This window comes from Carex rostrata, chromosome 1, assembly GCF_964058835.1.
Source record: "Carex rostrata chromosome 1, lpCarRost1.2, whole genome shotgun sequence".
Classification (NCBI taxonomy): Eukaryota; Viridiplantae; Streptophyta; class Magnoliopsida; order Poales; family Cyperaceae; genus Carex; species Carex rostrata.
In genome coordinates this window covers 18,518,177-18,544,498 of record NC_135918.1, presented here as the reverse complement: position 1 = coordinate 18,544,498, position 26,322 = coordinate 18,518,177, and the positions used below count along the sequence as shown (strand labels likewise).

The window sequence follows — 26,322 nt, the reverse complement described above, 5'->3', positions numbered from 1 at the left end:
TCCAGATAACAATCTGGAACGGTTTTTACCTGTAGAACCGTTCCAGATTAGACAAATCACAAAGATAATCAATTTTTTTACATAAAATTGCACATACCTATACATACACATACTCAAACACATTTCTATACAATTCTTTTTGTACAGTTAATTATTAAGATACAAAAAATCTGGTAGAGTTATTTATTTAATTTTTTTTTAACTTTCTAATATCTCAGATATATATATTAGTTCAAAATAAATCAGAAAAAGTAATCTGGAACGGTTCTATAGGTAACAACCGTTCCAGATAACAATCTGGAACGGTTCTACAGGTAAGAACCGTTCCAGATAACAATCTGGAACGGTTTTTACCTGTAGAACCGTTCCAGATTATAAAAATGACCAAAATATTAAACTTTTTTTACATAAAATTGCACAGACCTACACATACATATACTCAAACACATTTCTATACAATTCTTTTTGTACAGTTAATTATTAAGATACAAAAAAATCTTGTACAGTTATCTATTTAATTTTTTTTAACTTTCTAATATCTCAGATATATATATTAGTTCAAAATAAATCAGAAAAAGTAATCTGGAACGGTTCTACATGTAAAAACCGTTCCAGATAACAATCTGGAACGGTTTTTACCTGTAGAACCGTTCCAGATTAGACAAATCACAAAGATAATCAATTTTTTTACATAAAATTGCACATACCTATACATACACATACTCAAACACATTTCTATACAATTCTTTTTGTACAGTTAATTATTAAGATACAAAAAATCTGGTAGAGTTATTTATTTAATTTTTTTTTAACTTTCTAATATCTCAGATATATATATTAGTTCAAAATAAATCAGAAAAAGTAATCTGGAACGGTTCTATAGGTAACAACCGTTCCAGATAACAATCTGGAACGGTTCTACAGGTAAGAACCGTTCCAGATAACAATCTGGAACGGTTTTTACCTGTAGAACCGTTCCAGATTATAAAAATGACCAAAATATTAAACTTTTTTTACATAAAATTGCACAGACCTACACATACATATACTCAAACACATTTCTATACAATTCTTTTTGTACAGTTAATTATTAAGATACAAAAAAATCTTGTACAGTTATCTATTTAATTTTTTTTAACTTTCTAATATCTCAGATATATATATTAGTTCAAAATAAATCAGAAAAAGTAATCTGGAACGGTTCTACATGTAAAAACCGTTCCAGATAACAATCTGGAACGGTTTTTACCTGTAGAACCGTTCCAGATTAGACAAATCACAAAGATAATCAATTTTTTTACATAAAATTGCACATACCTATACATACACATACTCAAACACATTTCTATACAATTCTTTTTGTACAGTTAATTATTAAGATACAAAAAATCTGGTAGAGTTATTTATTTAATTTTTTTTTAACTTTCTAATATCTCAGATATATATATAGTTCAAAATAAATCAGAAAAAGTAATCTGGAACGGTTCTATAGGTAAAAACCGTTCCAGATAACATTCTGGAACGGTTGTTACCTATAGAACCGTTCTAGATTAGAAAAATCACAAAGATAATCAATTTTTTTACATAAAATTGCACAGACCTACACATACATATACTCAAACACATTTCTATACAATTCTTTTTGTACAGTTAATTATTAAGATACAAAAAAATCTTGTACAGTTATCTATTTAATTTTTTTTTAACTTTCTAATATCTCAGATATATATATTAGTTCAAAATAAATCAGAAAAAGTAATCTGGAACGGTTCTATAGGTAACAACCGTTCCAGATAACAATCTGGAACGGTTCTACAGGTAAGAACCGTTCCAGATAACAATCTGGAACGGTTTTTACCTGTAGAACCGTTCCAGATTATAAAAATGACCAAAATATTAAACTTTTTTTACATAAAATTGCACATACCTACACATACACATACTCAAACACATTTCTATACAATTCTTTTTGTACAGTTAATTATTAAGATAAAAAAAAATCTTGTACAGTTATTTATTTAATTTTTTTTAACTTTCTAATATCTCAGATATATATATTAGTTCAAAATAAATCAGAAAAAGTAATCTGGAACGGTTCTACATGTAAAAACCGTTCCAGATAACAATCTGGAACGGTTTTTACCTGTAGAACCGTTCCAGATTAGACAAATCACAAAGATAATCAATTTTTTTACATAAAATTGCACATACCTATACATACACATACTCAAACACATTTCTATACAATTCTTTTTGTACAGTTAATTATTAAGATACAAAAAATCTGGTAGAGTTATTTATTTAATTTTTTTTTAACTTTCTAATATCTCAGATATATATATTAGTTCAAAATAAATCAGAAAAAGTAATCTGGAACGGTTCTATAGGTAAAAACCGTTCCAGATAACATTCTGGAACGGTTGTTACCTATAGAACCGTTCTAGATTAGAAAAATCACAAAGATAATCAATTTTTTTACATAAAATTGCACAGACCTACACATACATATACTCAAACACATTTCTATACAATTCTTTTTGTACAGTTAATTATTAAGATACAAAAAAATCTTGTACAGTTATCTATTTAATTTTTTTTAACTTTCTAATATCTCAGATATATATATTAGTTCAAAATAAATCAGAAAAAGTAATCTGGAACGGTTCTACATGTAAAAACCGTTCCAGATAACAATCTGGAACGGTTTTTACCTGTAGAACCGTTCCAGATTAGACAAATCACAAAGATAATCAATTTTTTTACATAAAATTGCACATACCTATACATACACATACTCAAACACATTTCTATACAATTCTTTTTGTACAGTTAATTATTAAGATACAAAAAATCTGGTAGAGTTATTTATTTAATTTTTTTTTAACTTTCTAATATCTCAGATATATATATAGTTCAAAATAAATCAGAAAAAGTAATCTGGAACGGTTCTATAGGTAAAAACCGTTCCAGATAACATTCTGGAACGGTTGTTACCTATAGAACCGTTCTAGATTAGAAAAATCACAAAGATAATCAATTTTTTTACATAAAATTGCACAGACCTACACATACATATACTCAAACACATTTCTATACAATTCTTTTTGTACAGTTAATTATTAAGATACAAAAAAATCTTGTACAGTTATCTATTTAATTTTTTTTTAACTTTCTAATATCTCAGATATATATATTAGTTCAAAATAAATCAGAAAAAGTAATCTGGAACGGTTCTACAGGTAACAACCGTTCCAGATAACAATCTGGAACGGTTTTTACCTGTAGAACCGTTCCAGATTATAAAAATGACCAAAATATTAAACTTTTTTTACATAAAATTGCACATACCTACACATACACATACTCAAACACATTTCTATACAATTCTTTTTGTACAGTTAATTATTAAGATAAAAAAAAATCTTGTACAGTTATTTATTTAATTTTTTTTAACTTTCTAATATCTCATATATATATATTAGTTCAAAATAAATCAGAAAAAGTAATCTGGAACGGTTCTACATGTAAAAACCGTTCCAGATAACAATCTGGAACGGTTTTTACCTGTAGAACCGTTCCAGATTAGACAAATCACAAAGATAATCAATTTTTTTACATAAAATTGCACATACCTATACATACACATACTCAAACACATTTCTATACAATTCTTTTTGTACAGTTAATTATTAAGATACAAAAAATCTGGTAGAGTTATTTATTTAATTTTTTTTTAACTTTCTAATATCTCAGATATATATATTAGTTCAAAATAAATCAGAAAAAGTAATCTGGAACGGTTTTATAGGTAAAAACCGTTCCAGATAACATTCTGGAACGGTTGTTACCTATAGAACCGTTCTAGATTAGAAAAATCACAAAGATAATCAATTTTTTTACATAAAATTGCACAGACCTACACATACATATACTCAAACACATTTCTATACAATTCTTTTTGTACAGTTAATTATTAAGATACAAAAAAATCTTGTACAGTTATCTATTTAATTTTTTTTTAACTTTCTAATATCTCAGATATATATATTAGTTCAAAATAAATCAGAAAAAGTAATCTGGAACGGTTCTACAGGTAAAAACCGTTCCAGATAACAATCTGGAACGGTTTTTACCTGTAGAACCGTTCCAGATTAGACAAATCACAAAGATAATCTACTTTAATTAAATAAATCAAAGATACAAAAATAATTAAATAATAAGTAAAAAGTTAGTTGAAGGATCATCAAAGAAAGGGGAAGAGATGGATGTAGGATCTTCGGAGTCAGATGAAGGATCTTCGGAGTCAGATGAAGAACAAAATGAAGAGTCAGACTGAAAAAAATTGGTTCTTTGAATTTTGGATGACTGGAGCTCTGAAGATTTTTACTATGTTTTTGTAATTTAACACTGTTTCTTAATGAAACTGGACCTTGGCTTTTTACCAAAAAAAGAAGTGTAATCTTATATGTTTTGGAATTCTAGATTTATGGTTCTTGGTGTGTGTTTTGTTTCTTTTGGAGGTTTGTCATCAGCAATGACACTTAATGAGGGGACAGGTGCTGTGATATGCTCCTGGAAATTTAGTTCTCTATTCTCTGGAAATAATGTATCTCTTTCTTTTTTCAATTTGCCAAATGTTACATCGAAATCATTTATAACTAATATGTATATTCATGGAATAAAAAAAAAAAATTTCTTTCTAGTTTCTTAAAAAATATACATTACTATCAGGATCAGTTTTATTTAAAACAGATCCTGATAGTATCAAGATCGGTTCTAACCAATAACTGATCCTAATAGTTCAAACTATTAGGATCGGTTTTTGTTGGAAACTGATCCTGATACTATCAGGAACGGTTTTTAGTAAAAACAGATCCAAATGATTGAACTATTAGGATCGGTTCTAAAATAAAACTGATCCTGATAGTATCAGGAACCGTTTCCACAAAAAACCGATCCTAATAGTATTAAACTAGGATCAGTTGTTACTAAAAACCGATCTGAATAGTTTTTAGGATCGGTTGTTTTAAATAAACCGATCCAGATACTTATTAGGATCGGGTGTCCATATAACCGATCTAGATAGGCCGATCCTGATTCCAGTTTTTCCACTAGTGTACAAATTATTACTATAGTATAAAATAAAAATACATGATTCAAAAAAGGACTATCATAAAAATATTAATAATTTATATTGATCATTAATAAAAGAAATATTCCAAAGAGATTTTTTTTGGTGAAATACCCTTTAATTTAAGGAATATTCTAAACAAAAGATCCTGATTAAGCTATTCACCTACTACCAAAATTAAGAAAAAGGTCCAGATATGACACCGCCCGAATTGCACCGTTCTAAAACTTTTGAAGCTTATAGGCCTCATCATTCAGTGACATGTCATATGGGACGCTTCAATTGACCAAGTCAACAACAAAGGTCCTGTCAACCTTCTCTGGACCAAGACAAGCCTAATTTATGCTCAAGATGATCCTGGCCCGAGTCAAAACTAAGCCCGTTCCTTGATATATAGCTTGCTGGACAGAAAAACAGGCTTTAGTGTTTGGGCCATATCTCCTTCATACGAAGTCCAATTAAGGTGATTCAAAATTCTGTGGAAAGATAAGAGAATGTTCTACAACTTTCATGTTGGGACTTATCCCATAAGAATAAATTATCGTGGTCTAAATGGAGTGTTAAGTCAACTGATCTGGTTGGAGTCTGTGAGAGTTATAATTTGTTTTCTGTTTTTAAGTTTTATTTTGTGGGATATTAGGAGTGTCTTTTGAGTGTCTCTAGGAGTTTATTAATTGTATTTTGATATTAGAAAATGTGGTTGAATGTTGTATTAATTGTTAGGAAGCATCTAGAGATGGAATATGGCTATATAAGAGTCCAAGGTCAGATTGTAAGGCAACTATTGAATATATACGAATTTTATTGTTTGAGTTGAGTTTATCTCCTCTTATCCACTATTGGGTTGAGCTTTGCTCCTCTTGAGTGATGTTTAGTTGAACTCGCTGGTGTCCTTGTGAATCTCATTGGCCGGACCGTGTCATTTGATATCAGAGCTCTAGGTTGAAGATGGTGCATCGTGCAACACACAACCGGCCTGAGTATGAAGACCAAGACCGACGAGACGTTGAGATGATCGAGTTGAGACAGCACGTCCAACAACTCCTATGGCGTATTTCGCTAGTGGAGGCCGCCGATCGAAACCAAGACCGCCGAATGAGGCATGGACCTTCGAGAAGCAACCCTTGTGAGAATCGCGATCGCCAAATGAGGCACGATTCTCCAACAAGAACAACTCGTGAGAGTCGAGACCGCCGACCGAGGCACGAATCTGCGAACTACACCAACATTTCTTGTGACCACCGCCTTCGTAACATCTCCAGCAACAAAGTTTTTCCTTCACCTCACCTCCAGCGGAGAAACAACCATTCCAAAAACCTCAAGAGAAAAGTTTGTAAGAAGTCTTTTTCTAGAAGTTCTCTTAACCCTTTTCCCTCACATTCTTTCTTACCGAAATCTGATTTGAAAGTTAGAAAACAAATGAAAGAGCAAAAGCCTAGTAGGAACAAAGGATTTTGTTCTCTTAAATTGTGTTCTCACAAGCTTGACAAAAATGGGTCTTGTAAGAGGAAGTTTAAACCGTTTGTTATGGTAACCAAAAAGACCCGTATGGACCCGATGATGTTAGAGAAGTCTAGCTTGGTTCAGTCCAACACAAGGAGTGTAAAATGTTTTAAATGTGGATGTGATGGACATAACTCAAAAACTTGTTTGGTGAAAACAATTTCTGGTTTGGACCATAGTGTTTTTGAGGCTGCTGAAATTTTTGCGAATGAAAGTATGTCATTTGATACTCCACCGATTTTTGATGAATATCCCGATGATGAGGATGATGTCAATAACTTGATGGGTGAACCCGAGAAAGAAATGGAGCCATCTAACAATCTCTCAATCTTTGATGAAGACATTATCGGTGATTTACCGGTAACCTCAACCGTGACGAGTACAAACTTGGAGGTTTACTCTTTCTCAATAGTCCACGATTTGTTCGTCTTGAAAAATGAAGTTTCAAGGTATGGATATGAAGATCATTTACTAAAACCAAGAAGTGAAACAACAAATGAGAGGTACTTGAATTTTTTTAGAAGTTGCAAAATTGGGTTTGATTTCAGTTTTGATAAAATAATGGAACCGATTGTTAGACTACCCGTTTGTGGTTTGCACAATTCTATTCTTGTTCGCTTTGCATTGGAATTAAATGGAAATGAATTTGTTAAGCTGTACCACTCTTTTGATTTCTTCCCTTATCCTACTGTGAAGATGATGAAAATTAGAAATGAAGATTTGATTTTGTGTAGCAAAGACCTTGACCCAAAAGTATCGAAACCTTTCATGAAAATAGCCAAATCTGAACACATAATTTTGGAACAGCAAGTCATGAAAACTAAATGCTTTTCATTTGAGTTTAATGATCAAGAAAGTGAAGAAAACCTGCTGCAACTTATGAAGAAAGATGATAAAATTTTGGCGGGTTATGTCGGTACCCGAAATTCCAAATTGGTAGAAGATGAGGTATGGTTTCGCAACATAATTTTTTATATGCATTGCACCTTACATTGCAAGGTATGTGAAATTATTTTTGATAGAGGGAATATTGAAAATTTGGTGTCAAAAATTTGGATGGAGAAATTGGTGCTAAAGTCTGAACATTACACTCAATCTTGCAAAATGTTGTGGTTTCAAAAGCCTAAATTGGTACAAGAAAATCATAAGTGTATGGTGAATGTTTATCTTGGAAAAGATTACTGGAATGTGGTATGGTATGTTGAAAATTCTAGAAATATGTGTCACGTTGTATTAGAGAAACCGTGGCAATATGATGGAGAAGTTATTCATAACGGGTTTAGAAATACCAATTTTTGTGATGAGAACCAGAAAATTTTAGAAATGAAGAATGCTGAAGTTTATTGGCAAGTGTGGGATTTTGTGAGAAAAGAATTGAAACAGAAAATCATGATGGTTTGTGTGATTCGTGTTCTTAAGAAGGATGAGTCCTTTCTCATGTGTGTGAAGAATATAGCGGTTTTTAACTGGTTTTCTCTCTCATGTGTTGATGACATATCGGTTCAATACCGAATGAATTGTTCCTACCTTGATTATTTCAGTGAAAGTGCGAATTGCCTGAGACATACAAAACTTGTTATGTCTGTATGGCTAATTGAGAAGCAGACTTATTTCAAACTCAAGCTCCAAACCGCTCAACTAAAACCACATGGAGGTCCCAATCAACCTGATCATTGGGCAATACATCTCGCTGCTCAAACAAGACTAACCCAACTTTTCTTTTAGCTTTTTATTTTCAGGATGGTGGTCATGTTCATCATAGAATTTGGTGAGCCTTTTCGACAAATCTTCGTGGTGCAAACACAACAAAACCCTCACGCAAAGTTGCTGAATTTGAAGCCCACAAATCCAGCATACCAATGTGGAAAGCGCAAGAAAATCAACCAGTTGCAAGCTAGCTTTGAGCTCAACACCGACATTGCTCAAGGTAAGAAAATCAATCACTAATTTGACTACTGAGATTTTAGGGGGAATTTCATGTATACCCCTCAAAAAACTCAAAATTACATATTTCCCCTCTAAACTTCCAAAACTCACAAATTTACCCATTTTATTGTCTTTTATATTAAAACTCATTTTCAATTTATAAAATACCAATTTTACCCTATGTTAAAAGGATAGAAAATTTATGTTTAAGAAAAATGCTGATCAAACATAAAATGGATGATCATTACATTTTAGGGGGGATTTCACGTATACCCCTCAAAAACCTTAAAATTACATATTTCCCCCTCTAAACTTCGAAATTACGTATTTCCCCCTCTAAACTTCCAAAACTCACAAATTTACCCATCTATTGTCTTTTATATTAAAACTCATTTTAAATTTATAAAATAACCATTTTACCCTTTATTAAAAGAATAAAAAAATTATAGTTTGTTTAAGAAAAATGTTGATCTTAACAGATACCCAATTACCCATTATACCCTTGACCCTTAATAAAATTAGTTATTTATATCAACTAGGTGCTACAATTAGTTATCACTGATCATTCTTTAATTTATCAATACATTCTCTTAATCATCTAATAAAAATCATACATGGCATAGGCAATGCCAGCAGGGCCGTCATCGATCTTGCACGTCCACTCAGGCTGAGTCAGCGACCACGCTTGTACCATAGGCCACTTGTAGAGGCCACAGAGGATATACTGTGGATCGGGGGCCCACTCGATGAAGCTGATCTTGTCTACACACGAATATAGTTGTTCAACCTAATTAAGCAGCAAATAGTTAGTTATCTTGACATCAATTTTCCAAATAAGTCCCCATACTTTGCACAATTGACAACCAGGAAGAAATACCTTGAGAGAAATAACATTGCGAATGAACAAGCGATGATCGACAGCCACAGCGAGGAAGCGAGAATCGGGAGAGAAGCAACATGGCCCCGCCTGCTTGAACGCTTCTGTGAACTCCATCTGATCTCCTCTCCTCTCCTTCTTCTCAGTCTCACTTCAAATCGGTTTGGATTTGGATTTGAACGAGTTCAAACCCGTTTCGTCATTTCTTCAATTCTTTTTTTTTTTTTAGATTTCAAAATTTCTCGAGTTCAAGTTGGAGAGATTCAAATTTTGTCGCTAAGTCGTTATGGATCTCAGGAGTGGGAATTAATATATCCCTAAAGTAACATAAATTTTGAGTTTTAGATACGGACCGTCAGATCACTATTGGCACGAATATTAAAGGTCCCGTGCATTCCACCTCCCGCCAGATTGACCCGGATTCTGATCGGACAGTTCGGATCTATTGTCAAAATTTGAGTTACTTCAGATATTTCGGTCTCTGGGAGTGGACCCCACATGACAGTGTCTCTCTACTGCGTCGGCGAAAAGTTGAAAGCGGACACAATGTACACCGTTCGATTGATATAGATGGTTTGAGATTTGATATAGATTTGATATAGCTTTCAGATTTGATATAGATGGTTCTGATGCTATCCACTGAATCAGGTAGCTGAGGGGTGATTTGTGTAGTAGCTCCTTCAATTGAAAAATTTGCAATGCTATTGGGCCTCAAGTAGTAGGCCTTAGAGGAAACCATCACTGCTGTTGATGGGCCTGAATAATAAGCCCAAAGATATCGGTTTCAGTTTTACGATTTTGAGATAAAATATCGGCCCAATGATATTTGTTGGAGGAAACTTAGCTACCTCAAAAACAAGAAGTAAAATGTTGTGACAATATTCAATGCTGAAGTTCAATACTAAGATAGGTGCATGTGAACTCCAATGGTTGAAGCAATTACTACAATATATGGGATCCAAATTGAGCAACCTACGAAAATTTACAGTGATAATAATACAATAAGACACATTGTTTGTAATCATGTGTTTAATGAAATAACAGAGCACCCAAAATTTTTATTAATAGTAAATAGAAAAAAAAATTAAAAATGAAAAAGAATTTACGCAAATTTTAAAAATGAGAAGGCAACTATTTGGTATGGCGTCCAGGTGGAATCCCTTGCACGAAAAAAAAATCACCTCAGGGACACTATAGCGAGTGGAGGTCCTTAAATATATATATATATATATATATATATATATATATATATATATTTAAATTTATGGTTTGAGCTTATGTGATATTATGTATGTTATGTTACGTTATATTATGCTATGTTGTGATCATATATTTTGGACTAGTTATAATGTTATGTTAGGTTATGTTAGGTAAGGTATCTTATGTTAGGTTAGGTAATTCAGACTTTTTTATGTTATGCTTGCAACTAATTCAGATCATTTATTATGTGATGGTATATTTTATGTAATGTTATCTTATGTTCAAATCCACTGAAGAACAACTAATTTTAGTTTGTATAAGTTTTCAGAATTTTATGTTTGTAGCCCCCATTTATCTTTTTCTTTATTCTTCTTGAATAATTAAACGATCTGGTCAATTAATTATATTGTTGCAGAAATAATAGCAATCTAATATATTCTACGTGCATGTGTTTTAATTTGTTATATCATATAGCTGACCGGAAATAGCATTGTTGAATCCATTCTATCAAAGAGAAATAGTTTAGAAATTTAGAACTAGACCTTCATTTTTTCGTAAAAAAATCTAGTACATAACTGCAAAATTTAAGTACCATAAATCTAAAAAAAAAAAAAATTAAAGGACCTCCATTCCGTATGCAACAAACATGTTCATGATGAAAATAAATTTGCTACAATCCGAAACTAGTGAACAGTAACCTCAAATCCCTATAATCCGAATCCAGCCATTGAATTTTTTTTCGAAAACGCATTTCGAAACAACTGGTTTTTCGTGCACGCATTTCAAACACAGTTTGACAGATAAATTAGGATTGCTGGACTTTTAGGGTTACTGTTCATTAGTTTTGGATTACAGCAAATTCGGATCCTTCATGATAGCTTTGGAAAAGAACTTTTGAAGCTATTATATATACAAATTGGATTGATCGACTTGTACGATCTGAACTTGAAAGAAAATGTTGGAGACACAAAATCTAGGGACGTCTAGCAAAATAATCATCAACTTTTCAGATTATACGTACCTTCATTATTTTTCTCTTTTAGACCTGTTCGGCTGCACAGTGGAAATGAGAATAGGAATAGGAATAGAAAAAGTTCGAACTAAAATTTACTGTTTACGTGGGAAAAAAAAATTCAGTCTGAGTGAATTTTTTTTTTCCCACGTAAACAGTATTTTCGGGATTACATCCGAACAGGTCCTTATAATACTTAACGAAAATAGAAAATTAATAACGTAGCTAGCTATATAGTTAGCAATTATTAGCTAGGAAAATGTTCAACGGATACAAAAGGTGTTTCATCTCGTTCGCATATTGTGTTCAACTTTGTCAAAGATACAATTTTTTTATTTTTTTGGAACAGATATCACCTAAGGTAGCATAAAATTTCTGTCTAGATCTGTACCATCCAATCAGAATCAGTACGAATATTAAAGAGCCCTGTGCATTTTACTTTGGGCTGGATTAATTAATTGACTCAGACTGTCCGGATCTAATAGAAATATCCTGTTATCTCAAGAGAATATGGATCCTTGTTTTTCTGCAAACAAATTAAATACATTATTATTTACAAATGAATTAGATTGCTAAAGCTAATTACTATTTTACTTACAATTAAAAATTCATATTTGGTTCATCTTAATTTATCAATTGTGTATCTCAACCTGAAGACTATTCCAGGTACATGAGTTTTAATCACCAATGTAATCACGAGCGGCCGCTCTTGGCGAATGACACAGAAGAAGGGTTAGGCGACTCGGAGGCATGCCTCCGATTGATTTCCCAGTCGATATGCAAATGGAGATAATCTAAACTGAACCCGTACGATTCGTTACTATACGGTTAACGGACCGGATCAGGTAATTACCCGGCGTGAGGATCAAATGGTGCCTAGCATGACCTCATCATTGATTAGAGATGGGGAGGATCGATGAAGAAGTGTCAAACGTGTCGAATATCTAATGCACAATATGGGGAACAATCTAGAGCACAATGCGGAGGTGCCAATTACTAATGCCGGTTTTGTCAGTGTGGTGGCTACCCGAGGTTTGTCGGAGAACCGACAGAAGCTTCTAGTAGTTTCACACGAAGGGGGTCGCAAGGTGTGGTGCCAGTGTGGGACCCACCTAGCATGTCTAGCCGGTCCGAAGAGCCCGAGACGCATCTTCAGTGCAGCCAGGACGCATCATGGACTGGAGAACTGCCCCTAGCAGTGTAAGTTGGTATACTGTGACTAAGTTAATATTTTCTCATTTTTGTATTGATTTGGATGATTCTGAAAGCTTGATTTTTGATTAAAATTGAAATTTTTTATAGCTAATTAAGCCATGAATTTCGTGTCTCTCATGGCTTGCAATTTGTGAACCATTCATGACAAGTTTCCTACTCTCTTCTTGTTGAATTAAATTTTTGATTTGAGAATAAGAAGGAAGAGGTACCATGGTCAAAATTTTAGATCTTACTGCTTCATAACTCAGGTTTAACCCCGCAATATACTGAAAAGTATCATCCTCTTCGGCTTGCTTTTGGAGCGTGGTCAGATCTGTTGTTATTGGCTGATAGGATCAAAGCTCATTACATTTTTTTTTTCCGAGAGCACCAAGGTATCTGCTATTGCTTATTGACCATTGTTTTTCCTATTGGATTTCCTACATAAGTTGATAAATATGTGTGAAATTAATTATTTTGCTGGTCATACATAAGCTTTACTGCTTCTTACAACTCATGTGCCGTTTCGGCTATCATAAAGAGGTTAGATACAACCGGCTCCATTGAGTTCACGAGTGAAATGATGATTCTACCATGCAAAGACCTTGAATATTGGAGGCATGCACCTTCAATTTCCAAATTCTGTTGATCGTGTCTTTTTCATTGGCATGTTCATGTATGCTTGGTAGGATGACTTCACAGTAAAAGTCTCTGTTGAGTTTGAAGTAGTTGTATCGCACCTGTGGTAATTTTTCATGTTCTCGCTTAATTACCACTTTTCCGTTTGTTCTTCCTATGTTTTAAACATTAACCCAATTGCCATATAACTATACCATTTAACTATGTGCATCATTGCGTTGAGAAATAAAGTTATATGACATTTCAATCATATCAAATAACTTTTCTTAGGATTATTTATTTTATCACATAACATTTATTTGGGCCTCATATGATAATTAAATAACTACAACTATAGTAATAAATTTAACTAACATCATATTCATATCCCCATATGATATGCCTAAATAAATTATTTCTAGGAAATTCCTTTTTTGAGGTGTGACCAATTATAAGATCCGTATCATGCTGGTAATATAATCAGAACCTTTTTTTTTTTAATTCTATAAATTATAAGAGGCATCTAGTAATGTACATTATAATTACTCAAATAACACACATGACATGTCTACTACAATATCATGATCCTCAAGGATATTTTCTTTATTTCAATTCTCATGCATATCACATGATATCATGAATAAATTTAAGATATGAGTATGTCATTCTTGCAATTTGTTTTACTTGATTCTAAGCAATATATCTTAGTAAATTATGATTAACTCCTTCATCACAATTGCATAAATATTTTCTTACTTCATTAAGAGGGCAAAAGATATCATCATTAACATATCAAATATGAAGGATATCAGTATTCTTGATGAATAATTTCCCTCCGCACAAAATATACATATCGAGACATGATCATCTTTATAGCATACAGTTGAGGATAGTCACTAGTGGAAAAACTGGAATCAGGATCGGTCTATCTAGATCGGCTATAAGAACCAACCGATACTAATACCTATCTGGATCGGTTTTATTAAAAAAACCGATCTTAAAAACAGGTTTTTTGGTCAACCGTTCCTAATTTATGCACTTTTAGGATCGGTTCTAAGCTAAGAACCGATCCTAATTATCATATATTAGGATCAGTTATTAGTTTAGAACCGATCCTGATACTATCAGGATCGGTTATTTTTAACAACCGATCCTAAAAGTTTTTGTTTTCAGATCCTAATTCTTAAAAAAAAAAATTTTTAAGATCGGTTGTTAAAAATAACCAATCCTAAAAGTTTTTTTTTTCAGATCCTAATTCTAAAAAAAAACTTTTAGGATCGGTTGTTAAAAATAACCGATCCTAAAAGTTTTTTTTTTTTTTAGAATTATGATCGGTTGTTTAGAGAGAACCGATCCTGATAGTATCAGGATCGGTTCTAAGCTAATAATCGATTCTAATATATGATAATTAGGATCGGTTCTTAGCATAGAACCGATTATGATATTATCAGGATTGGTTTTTAGAGAGAACCGATCCTAATGCTTATAGCGCTAGGGTTTATTTTTGTTTCGCGCCTCTGTACTTATCCAAAATATTTGAGTCTCAACTCATCCCTCTCTCTCTCTCTCCCTCTCCTCCGTGTCTCTCTCTATCTCCGTCTCTCTCTCTCCTCCGTGTTTCTCTCTCTCTGTCTCTGTCTCTCCCTCTCAAAGCCGCTCTCCCTCTCGCCTCACCCTCTCCGCTCAGTAAGCTTTACTATTAATTTTAGGTTTATTAACAAAGTGGATTTGCATGTGATTTAAGAGTTTTGATGTTAATTTTGTCTTCCATTTGCAAATTTTATTTTGAACGTTACCTTGTTGGTATTTTTTCAAGCTTGCAAATTGAAGTTAGATGAGTCCAATGGTGCTCTATTAGATACTGATTTTGCAATTCGTGAGAGGGAGGGTCATGCTAAGGCTTATTTTCGGCAAGGACAGATTCTGAAATTTATTTGATATTGTGTTTTTTGTGCCAAAATTATGAAATTTTTTCAAGGGTCGTACGAGAAATTCGCTTTGATGATATGTTTTCCTTTTTTCTGGTGTTATCTTCTTGTAGGGATAAGCAGTGATGACTAATTCACTCTGCTCTTTAGCGATTCAAAACTTATTTTTTGTTGATAGAGAGTTCACATTTTGGTTATTTTTAAAGCTTTAGTTTAGGTAAACTTTGCATGAACATGAATTTTTTTGTAATAATGTAAGATGTGTATGATATTTAATTTAGGATGTGTATATGATATTTGATTATTGCTTCTTATTGTGCAAAAAAAAAAAAATAGGATGCTGGCCAGCAAAATATATATGGAAGCTGGTCAAATAAAAAAAAAATTTTTTTTTAGCTTCAATAAAACATCAGGATCGGTTATTTTAAACAACCGATCCAGATTACTACTATTAGGATCGGTTGTTTAAAAAAACCGATCCTAAATTTTTTAGCTAAGAAAGGGCGAATTCATGGTTGGGATCACTTAGGCTATACTTTTCCCTGTTTCGACTTGTAAAAGGAATATAAAAAAGGTGCTGTAATAGGGCGGAGGGTTAGATTTGGTTTTCAGTCTCTCAATATCGCCTACTGTCTGAATGTGGGTTGTAATTGTAATAAACCTACGGGTTTTTGATAACTTAAAAAAAGAAGAAAAGAATCTATAATTTTGCACCAATCTTTAATTTACTTAAATATTCAACCTTATCCATTTATAGATATTTAGCATTTCATCAATACAAACGTGGATCAATCAATCAATCATATTATCAGTCATTAAACAGTAGTGTTAGTTGTTCAGTATAGTACAAAAGTGAATCAATCAATCATATTATCGTAGCCTAGCCACCTCCAGTGTTCCTGGTCCCGGGGTTAATTTATTCTAAAATCAAGTTGTCGTTTTTAGAAGACCATCGCTGTCAAGCTCTATTCCTAGAGTCATCACCATTATTTGGAAGAAATAATTGTAATTTTTTTAACATACTTTATTTCAAGTCAAATAAAATTTAAATTTTTTCAAAAATTGGAATGTTACATTCCGTTTCACTATTTCCACACACCGAGATCCAGCGGTTGAAGTGGAAAAAACCGCCGAAGAATGTCCGAGGTGAGGATGAGAAAAGGTTGGAGCTAACCATTCACGGTTCTCACCGGAGAGAAAGAAGATAAGAAGGGGGCGGAGAGCTGGCTGGCGGGATGGGTGGGCTGGTGGGAGATGAGGGGGGTGTGTGTTGGCGGTAAGAGTTCCCTATCATTGAAGTTTTAATTTTAATGCTAATTGAGATGGCGACAAAAAACCAATGAACCAATGAACACTGATATACGTAAGTTGCCCTTTGTCATCTTCTAAGTTGGATGCATGAACCAACGAACCCTTTTCATCCAGTACAAAAATAGTCTATACATATGCAATAACATAAATATACATAGTCTAATGGATCCAAATAGCAATTTAGATCAAAACTTAACACTAGTGGAAAAATTAGAATCATAATCGGCCTATCTGGATCGGTTAAAGGAACCAACCGATATTAATACCTATCTGGATCAGTTTTATTAAAAAAACCGATCTTAAAAACAGGTTTTTTGGTCAACCGTTCCTAATTTATGCACTTTTAGGACCGATTCTCTCTAAAAACCGATCCTGATAGTATTAGGATCGGTTCTAAGCTAAGAACTGATCCTAATTATCATATATTAGGATCAGTTATTAGCTTAGAACAGATCCTGATACTATCAGGATCGGTTCTCTCTAAACAACCGATTCTAATTCTAAAAAAAAAAACTTTTAGTACTTTTTCAGGCTTGCAAATTGAAGTTACTTTGTTGGTACTTTTTAAGGTTTGCAAATTGAAGTTAGGGGATTTCAATGGTGCTCTATTAGATACTGAGTTTGCAATTTGTGAGAGGGAGGGTCATGCTAAGGCTTATTTTCGGCAATGACAGGTTCTGAAATTTATTTCATATTGTGTTTTTGGTGCCAAAATTATGGAATTTTTTTGAAGGTCGTACGAGAAATTCACTTTGATGATTTGTTTTCCTTTTTCTGGTGCTATTTTCTTGTAGGGATAAGCAGTGATGACTAATTCACTCTGCTCTTTAGCGATTCAAAACTTAATTTTTGTTGATAAAGAGTTCACATTTTGGTTATTTCTAAAGCTTTAGTTTAGGTAAACTTTGCATGAACAAGAATTTTTTGTAATAATTTAAGATGTGTCTGATATTTAATTTAGGATGTGTATATGATATTTGATTATTGCTTCTTACGGTGCAAAAAAAAAAATTAGGATGCTGGCCAGCAAAATATATATAGAAGCTGGTCAAATAAATAAAAATATTTTTTTTTAGCTTCAATAAACTATCAGAATCAGTTATTTTAAACAATCGATCTAGATTACTACTATTAGGATCGGTTGTTTAAAAAAACCGATCCTAAATTTTTTTTTCTTTTTTTTAGAATTAGGATCGGTTATTTTAAACAACCGATCCAGATTACTACTATTAGGATCGGTTGTTTAAAATAACCGATCCTAAATTATTATTTTTTTAATTAGGATCGGTTATATTAAACAACCGATCCTAATAGTTACTGTGTGGCATCGGACATTTCAATCATTGTGAAAAGAATCTATAATTTTGCACCAATATTTAATTTACTTAAATATTCAACCTTATCCATTTATAGATATTTAGCATTTCATCAATACAAACGTGGATCAATCAATCAATCATATTATCAGTCATTAAACAGTAGTGTTAGTTGTTCAGTATAGTACAAAAGTGAATCAATCAATCATATTATCGTAGCCTAGCCACCTCCAGTGTTCCTGGTCCCGGGGTTAATTTATTCTAAAATCAAGTTGTCGTTTTTAGAAGACCATCGCTGTCAAGCTCTATTCCTAGAGTCATCACCATTATTTGGAAGAAATAATTGTAATTTTTTTAACATACTTTATTTCAAGTCAAATAAAATTTAAATTTTTTCAAAAATTGGAATGTTACATTCCGTTTCACTATTTCCACACACCGAGATCCAGCGGTTGAAGTGGAAAAAACCGCCGAAGAATGTCCGAGGTGAGGATGAGAAAAGGTTGGAGCTAACCATTCACGGTTCTCACCGGAGAGAAAGAAGATAAGAAGGGGGCGGAGAGCTGGCTGGCGGGATGGGTGGGCTGGTGGGAGATGAGGGGGGTGTGTGTTGGCGGTAAGAGTTCCCTATCATTGAAGTTTTAATTTTAATGCTAATTGAGATGGCGACAAAAAACCAATGAACCAATGAACACTGATATACGTAAGTTGCCCTTTGTCATCTTCTAAGTTGGATGCATGAACCAACGAACCCTTTTCATCCAGTACAAAAATAGTCTATACATATGCAATAACATAAATATACAGTCTAATGGATCCAAATAGCAATTTAGATCAAAACTTAACACTAGTGGAAAAATTAGAATCATAATCGGCCTATCTGGATCGGTTAAAGGAACCAACCGATATTAATACCTATCTGGATCAGTTTTATTAAAAAAACCGATCTTAAAAACAGGTTTTTTGGTCAACCGTTCCTAATTTATGCACTTTTAGGACCGATTCTCTCTAAAAACCGATCCTGATAGTATTAGAATCGGTTCTAAGCTAAGAACTGATCCTAATTATCATATATTAGGATCAGTTATTAGCTTAGAACAGATCCTGATACTATCAGGATCGGTTCTCTCTAAACAACCGATTCTAATTCTAAAAAAAAAACTTTTAGTACTTTTTCAGGCTTGCAAATTGAAGTTACTTTGTTGGTACTTTTTCAGGCTTGCAAATTGAAGTTAGGGGATTTCAATGGTGCTCTATTAGATACTGAGTTTGCAATTTGTGAGAGGGAGGGTCATGCTAAGGCTTATTTTCGGCAATGTCAGGTTCTGAAATTTATTTGATATTGTGTTTTTGGTGCCAAAATTATGGAATTTTTTTGAAGGTCGTACGAGAAATTCACTTTGATGATTTGTTTTCCTTTTTCTGGTGCTATTTTCTTGTAGGGATAAGCAGTGATGACTAATTCACTCTGCTCTTTAGTGATGCAAAACTTAATTTTTGTTGATAGAGAGTTCACAGTTTGGTTATTTCTAAAGCTTTAGTTTAGGTAAACTTTGCATGAACATGAATTCTTTGTAATAATTTAAGATGTGTATGATATTTAATTTAGGATGTGTATATGATATTTTATTATTGCTTCTTACTGTGCAAAAAAAAATTTAGGAAGCTGGTCAAATAAATAATTTTTGTTTAGCTTCAATAAAACATCAGGATCGGTTATTTTAAACAACCGATCTAGATTACTACTATTAGGATCAGTTGTTTAAAATAACCGATCCTAAAAGTTTTTTTTTTTGAATTAGGATCGGTTATATTAAACAACCGATCCTAATGGTTACTATTTGGATCGGTTATTTAAACAACCGATCTTGATAGTTTCTATCTGGATCGGTTGAATAACCGATCCAGATTATTGTAGTATCAGTATCGCCTTTATCAGGATCGGTTGTATTTCGATACTAATATGAGTATATAACCAATCCTGATTCCATATTTTCCACTAGTGAGTGTTTGACAATATCCACAAATAGATATATCTCATGTAGGAACATTAATCATCTCATACTATAAAAATTAAGAATCAAAACGCAAATAAAACATCAAGAAGTGTGCGTTTAAAAAAGAACTGTTCAAACCATTTTGGAGTGTATATGGATGTGTATTGTTTAAAACAACATATCGGTAGGGCTGTAAACGAGCTGGCTCAGGCCGAGCTGGGCCTTAGCTCGGCTCGTTTATTTTGGTCCGAGCCTGGATCGAGCGAGCTGGACCTAGGTCATCCGAGCCAAAATCCCTAGCTCAGCTTGTGACAAGCCAGCCCGAGCTAGCTCGCGAGCTGACGAGCTGGCTCGCTGGACTTTATTGGGCTGCTATTATACAAATTCAAAAATAAAAAAAATAAGAAATCCCATTCAAAAAATTTAAAAAATTGTCCAGCAGGCACATCTTCAAGCAACTAAAGCCCATATCATTTCTTCCCAAACTGAAAATACATCAATTTTGCATAATTGCGCCTTTGAAAATGGGACTGGACTTAAAATTATACAGGACTAAACCCTAAATTCACTGTAGCTTAACGAGCCGAGCTGGTCCGGTCCGAGCTGGCTCGTTATCAGCTCGGTCCACTACCGAGCGAGCTGTTAGCGAGCGAGCTAGAGGCAAGCCACGAGTTGCGAGCTTTTTTGACAGCCCTTGATATCGGTAATGAACTTGAAATGCTTTGTCAACTAAACGATATTATTTTGGAGTACATCTCACTACAGGCCATGTTATTGGCGACAAATATGTTAATTCAAAGTTCAATGGTGGTCCTGAGTGGAGGTGCTACTTTTATCCGATTACCTAAATCCGATCCGGAGCTGATTAATTTGGATATGGTATAGTTTAAAAAATATAACCGGTTAAATTATGGGTACGGTTACAAAATTAATAATTTAATATCTGATCTGGATCCGAACCGGAACTGATACTGTAATGGATAGGATATAGGTTTCATTTAATTATCTGATCCATAACCGAACCTGACCCGATACCCGTAAAAATACCCGATAAAACATATATCAATAATTATTAATATATAAAAATACAACTTTGCATAAGCCGTGGTGAGCCCAGTACTTTTTACAACTTGAATGTGAGAAAATATAATGTAGTCACATATTCGTTATATTTATACACACAGATGGATGCTAAATTTATTCCTTCTGTAATAGCCACATTAATTTTTTAAATAAAATTTATTGCTATGAATACATCATTTAATATTTGCCTTAATATCATCTGCATAATAATGAAAATTTATTGCTCTTATTGATATGTCATTTTTATAAATTATTAGTATTCCATTCATAGATTTTTTGAACCATAGAAAATAAAATCTGTTACACTTAGGGGCACCTCTAATTGCTCAAAAACTGAAATTAAATTGCAATTGAAAGTAAATAGATGAGTTTAGAGAAATTTGACACGCGGGATGATAACGGAGTTCGGCAAAACAAAGGCCTACGTCTCCGGGGCTTCGCAACCTTGTGTGGTGCGCCTTTCTATTACCCAATACGAAAGGATTACAACTTGTGAACCGTTGAGCCCTTACACATCAAGCGGGAAGTCAAACGGCCAACTCAAAGAGATGAGAACAAGGTCTCGATTGTCTAGAAACACAAGAGAAACACTTAATAGATCACTCTAACATAATCTATATCAAGATTAGTGAAATAAGTTTGAGGTTGCTTGAGGGATTTTGAAGTTTTAAGCTCTCACAACAATGGAGTAGGCTAAGCTCTCAGAAAATCGCTTTTGAATTAATTAGGGTCGGCTAGGATCAATTGGGGAAGAACCCCACTGCTCTATTTATAGTGTCAGCTCAAAAATGAGTTGTTTGAACCAAAACGTTATAACATTTTATAAAACGTTACAACGTTTTAGTTCAAATTGCGATTTAGGGTTTTAATTTTCTGACAGCTCAGCAAGAGCGTTCAAAAACGTTACAGCGTTTATAAAACGTTTCATAACGTTTTGCTCTGTAAAATCTTGATCAAAAACATGAATTTTTGAAGCTCAGATACATAACTTTATATCCACCTTTTATTGTTTACTTTTTGTCCACAGTGTCTTATCCACTTCTGTTTAACCGTTTTTAATGGATTCGGTCCTCACATTCCAACGAAAACTCAAATATGCGTATATAAACCTTCCTTTTCCGATATGTCTCTTTCTATTTCTTTCGACCTCCGCTGTGTTTCTTCGAAACAAAATAAACGCAACAGCTACAATCTCAAACCAAGAAATAACAACGATTTCCTTGCTCTCATCCCTGAGACACAATTGAAAATTAAAGTCGCGAATCCATAATATGTGAAATCACTCTTCCTCCCCAGATCATCGGTTCAACAGTACCGGGTCGATGGCAACCCGCGATTGGGAACGTCTGTACCAAATCGCGAGTTGCGCCTATCTGGGCTATTACAGGTAATTGGTACAAACCCTAGATCTATTGGATTTTGTGCTTCCTTACGCTACTGAGTTCTGAATATTCAATTGCATACCAGTTGGATCTTTTGATTTTTCATATTCAAAAACATGAACTATAATTTTTGGTCTGGCACCAGACCGAAAATTAGAGTATTCTACTGATCTTTTTTGACAAAACTATAATTTTGTGCTCCCGTACTCTACTGATCTTTTTTGAACATGTCCCCACCCACAACAAACACAAAGAGAGAGGATATAAAAGCAATAGGTGCCAGACCGAAATCAATAACCCCACTGTGCCACCATTTGGTAAGATGCTAATAAAACCAGCTCGACCGGCCTAAAAACTTAACACTGCTTATAGAAATAATTAACAAACTAATTAAATATTCGCCTTTTTAGTGAAGTCTTAACTCGTAATATCCTTAGTAAGAAGATTAATATTCTCCTGACAGAATAATCATTGCAGATTTGCAACACAAATTGTTAACGATATAACTTGTGTATCTGTATGATAATTTCCAGTTCCACGTGCATTGAGGAGTATTATCTAAACGTCTAATAGTATTTCTGTGATTGCACACCAGTATAAAGACATCAGCTTCCCCTTAATTTATTTTACTTTCAACAATAAAATCAGAAAATCGATTGATTACCAAGTATCTCAATACAGCACATCCATATTAGTATAAAATCTACGTGTTTCGATCTTCTTTGAGATTTCCATCCTCGTAATTTCTCACTTCCCCGTCCATTGTACCAGTACCACAAACCTTCCAAAACTCTCTAATTACGAAAAGAAATAGTTTAAGAAATGACATTATAAACAACGCAAATTACCTCACGGCAGGAGAGCTCGGCCTTCCAGGCGGCCTCTCTCTCGGCAACTTCTCGTTCTCTCTCCTAGATGTAGCTCTGCATCTCCCGCTCCTTCATAATCTGATCCTGTATATCTGCATCCAGAGCCTCTTGTAGCTCTCGTACGAACTTCTCAACATGGTTCTGAAACTCGGAATCGGAATCGGGATTTTGACGGTGGAATCAAAATCGGGATTTTGACTGTGGAATCGGAATCGGATAAATCGGCCGAAATCGGTAGAATCAGATCAGTAACTCGGGTATTTTTGGCAGAAGCTTGTTTTGTAGCCAAAAAGTAGGAAAATTGATTAAAATATAATTTGTAAAAAAACTATATTAAGACAAAATATTACACTCAAAATATCTACTAATTACATAATGTAATACAAGCATTATAAATAAAACACACTTTTTAAACATAGTTACATGTATTTAAACATATTAACTTTATTATCAATTATGTAATATTTTTTTTGTTTGTGCAATCAGTTCATGTTTATAAATAGATACAATGAATTATCTATCGGTGAAAAGCTCCATCAGTTTTTTCCTTTCAGTCGCTTTTTTTTTTTCAATGCACTTATCAACTACCAGAATTTGGAACGTATAGTAATTCGTTGGTGGTTTTTGGTTTCACTCATTATCTATTGGATATTATTCTCATTTTATTGAGTAAGCATTTAAAGATAATTGAAATTTTTTTTTACTGGGCTAGACTTGGATAGACTCGGTTAGACTCGGCTTGAAAATCGGATGACTCGACTGAGTCAAACACTGTTCAACCGAGTTTTGCTGAAAAAATCGCATGGGCTTGAGACTCGGGTGAAACTCGAACCGGACATGGCTGATACTAAGTTGACTTGGCCGAGTTGACTTGAAATCAGCTAAGTTTTCAAACCATGCTTCTCAATCACCGCCTTTATGCGGAGCGACATCTCACTCTCTCAATCCGATTCAAACCCTAGGTACAATTTTCAATTTGAGAGGACGTATTGCATGAGTCGTCAACGAGCCCTGGTTCATACGATGATGGCAGTGTTTCTCGGGCGAATAGGTGGCCGTGAAGGAAGGTTTGATTAGGAGTGTTTGACTGGAAGAAGGAATGGAATTGGAGGCGGGTAATGGTTTGAGCCTCGCAACGTCTGTCTCCACTCTGGAGCCCGACTCTTTCTTCCTTTTGGTTCGTATTGTAGAAGCATCCTTAAAAAGTTGTTCCAACTTTACCCTTTAATCAATCAACGATTGTAACCATGGTTCCGAAAATCGGCCAATTCCGAGTTGACTCGGCCGAGTCGACTCGGAATCGGCGGTGTCTGGGCCAAGTTTTACCCGATTCTCGCGCCCGTGCGAGTTTTTCGGCCAAACTCGGATGAACAGTGCCGAGTCAGCCGAGTTTTGTCCGAGTTGAGCCGATTCCAAGAAAAAATTTCCGATTCTCACTAACTCGGACTGTACTGTGCTCTGTCGTAGGCGGTGCCATTCGAGTTTCATGGGGAAAGTCTCAATCGGCGCAGAAATTCAATTGGAGGTCTCAGGAAGAGATCAGCTGAGGAGAAGAGAAGAGATTGGCCGATTTTCAGAATTTTCCATTGGCGCAGAAAAAGGTGGAGCTCGGAAATCTCCATTCGATTTTAATGGGAGAAGGAAATGAGTACGCAGTACTAGGGGTGTACAACGGGCGGGTTGATAATATTTTATTAAAATTTGAATCCAACCCGATTACACCGGGTTAAAAAAATTCTTTACTTGACCCACCCATAACCAAATCCAACCCATCTATTTTTTTATATACGGGTTATTACAGGTTATACGGGTTATAATTTTAATCGAAAATCTATTATACATCTTTTTACTATTTTTTATTAAAACTAGGTAACTTTTTTTTTTTGAGAAAAAACCATAGGTACTTTTGATTGAAAAATAATTGTTCCTAAGATTACATTTCCTACTTCATAGAAATTAAAGTGCCTAAATAAAAGACAAACTAGAAATATAAAGTAAATTAACTAAGAAGTAAAAAACAGGAAGATCAGTGGTTCCCGTCCCTTCATCTAAAGTTCCTAATTAATGCTTCGGAGTGCCGCCCCTTTCATATTTGCCAAAATAGCCAAATCAATTAGGGACTCAACTGCGAAAAAACCATTTCTACTTCTCTGACAGCCTCTTCCGCTTTACCAGTATCTACTGGAATCCTTCAGTTGAGGGGAGGAGTAAATAGATTTGAGGCCGGGTCCGGGTATAAACGAGTTATTAAGAGCAAATTCATGATCCGACCCAGAGTAACGGGTTTGTCAAAATCCAACCCGTACCCGACCCAATAACATCTCAACCCGGTAAAATACGGGTCGGGTCGGACGGGTCAGACGGATCGGGTGGGTTAACGATATTTTTGTACACCCCTACGCAGTACGCACGCGGAGAAGGAAATGATAAAGGGGTCATTTCGGTGGGGTCAGCTGATCAGTGAAGTAGAAGAGAAATAATTTAAGATGGGGGTGGGGCCATCTGTCATAGAATTAGAAGGGAGGAGTAAATCAAGGAATCGTGTCGTCTTTGGTACCGTATATAAGACTCTGAATTAAATATTAGGTATCCAATTGTTTCATTGAACCGTTAATTCTATTCATTTTAATAAAACGTTAATTAGAAATTTTCATTCTAAGCTAATTTGTTAGCTATTTGTTTCATTAGATTCGAAAGTTCTATTTATAATTACGTTTGTGTTTTCTATTGACATGTTTCAATTTTAATTAATCAAATTTGTTTTACACCACTTTTGTATAAAGTTGAAATATTTTTAACAATTGTTTTTAATTAATGATCGATGTTGTACGTTGGATTTAATCTAGCCAGCTCGGCATAGCTTCTGACAATAAAAGTGTGTTATATTTGTAATGTTTGTAATACATTATATAATTATTGGATTATTTGAGTGTAATATTTTATCTTAATTAATATAGTTTTTTTACAAATTATTT

At 33.9% G+C, this 26,322-nt stretch overlaps 1 protein-coding gene and 1 pseudogene across 2 annotated transcripts in view; both read right to left on the bottom strand.

Annotated features, from left to right (window-relative positions):
- LOC144571533 (uncharacterized) overlaps positions 1 to 24,279 on the bottom strand; it is a 44,652-nt pseudogene extending 20,373 nt beyond the window's left edge. The window contains exons 1-2 of the transcript XR_013517530.1: positions 24,259 to 24,279; positions 23,327 to 23,488 (exon numbers count right to left, since the gene is read on the bottom strand). The product of XR_013517530.1 is annotated as an uncharacterized LOC144571533 (transcript). The remainder of the gene's footprint in view (positions 1 to 23,326; positions 23,489 to 24,258) is intronic.
- LOC144562393 (uncharacterized) lies at positions 9,142 to 9,710 on the bottom strand. Its single transcript, XM_078311613.1, has 2 exons — positions 9,438 to 9,710; positions 9,142 to 9,347 (listed from the first exon to the last, which is right to left on the bottom strand). Exons 1-2 carry the CDS (start codon positions 9,552 to 9,554, stop codon positions 9,159 to 9,161), a joined length of 306 nt encoding a protein of 101 aa, XP_078167739.1. The 5' UTR covers positions 9,555 to 9,710; the 3' UTR covers positions 9,142 to 9,158.
- Positions 24,280 to 26,322: the final 2,043 nt, after the last annotated feature.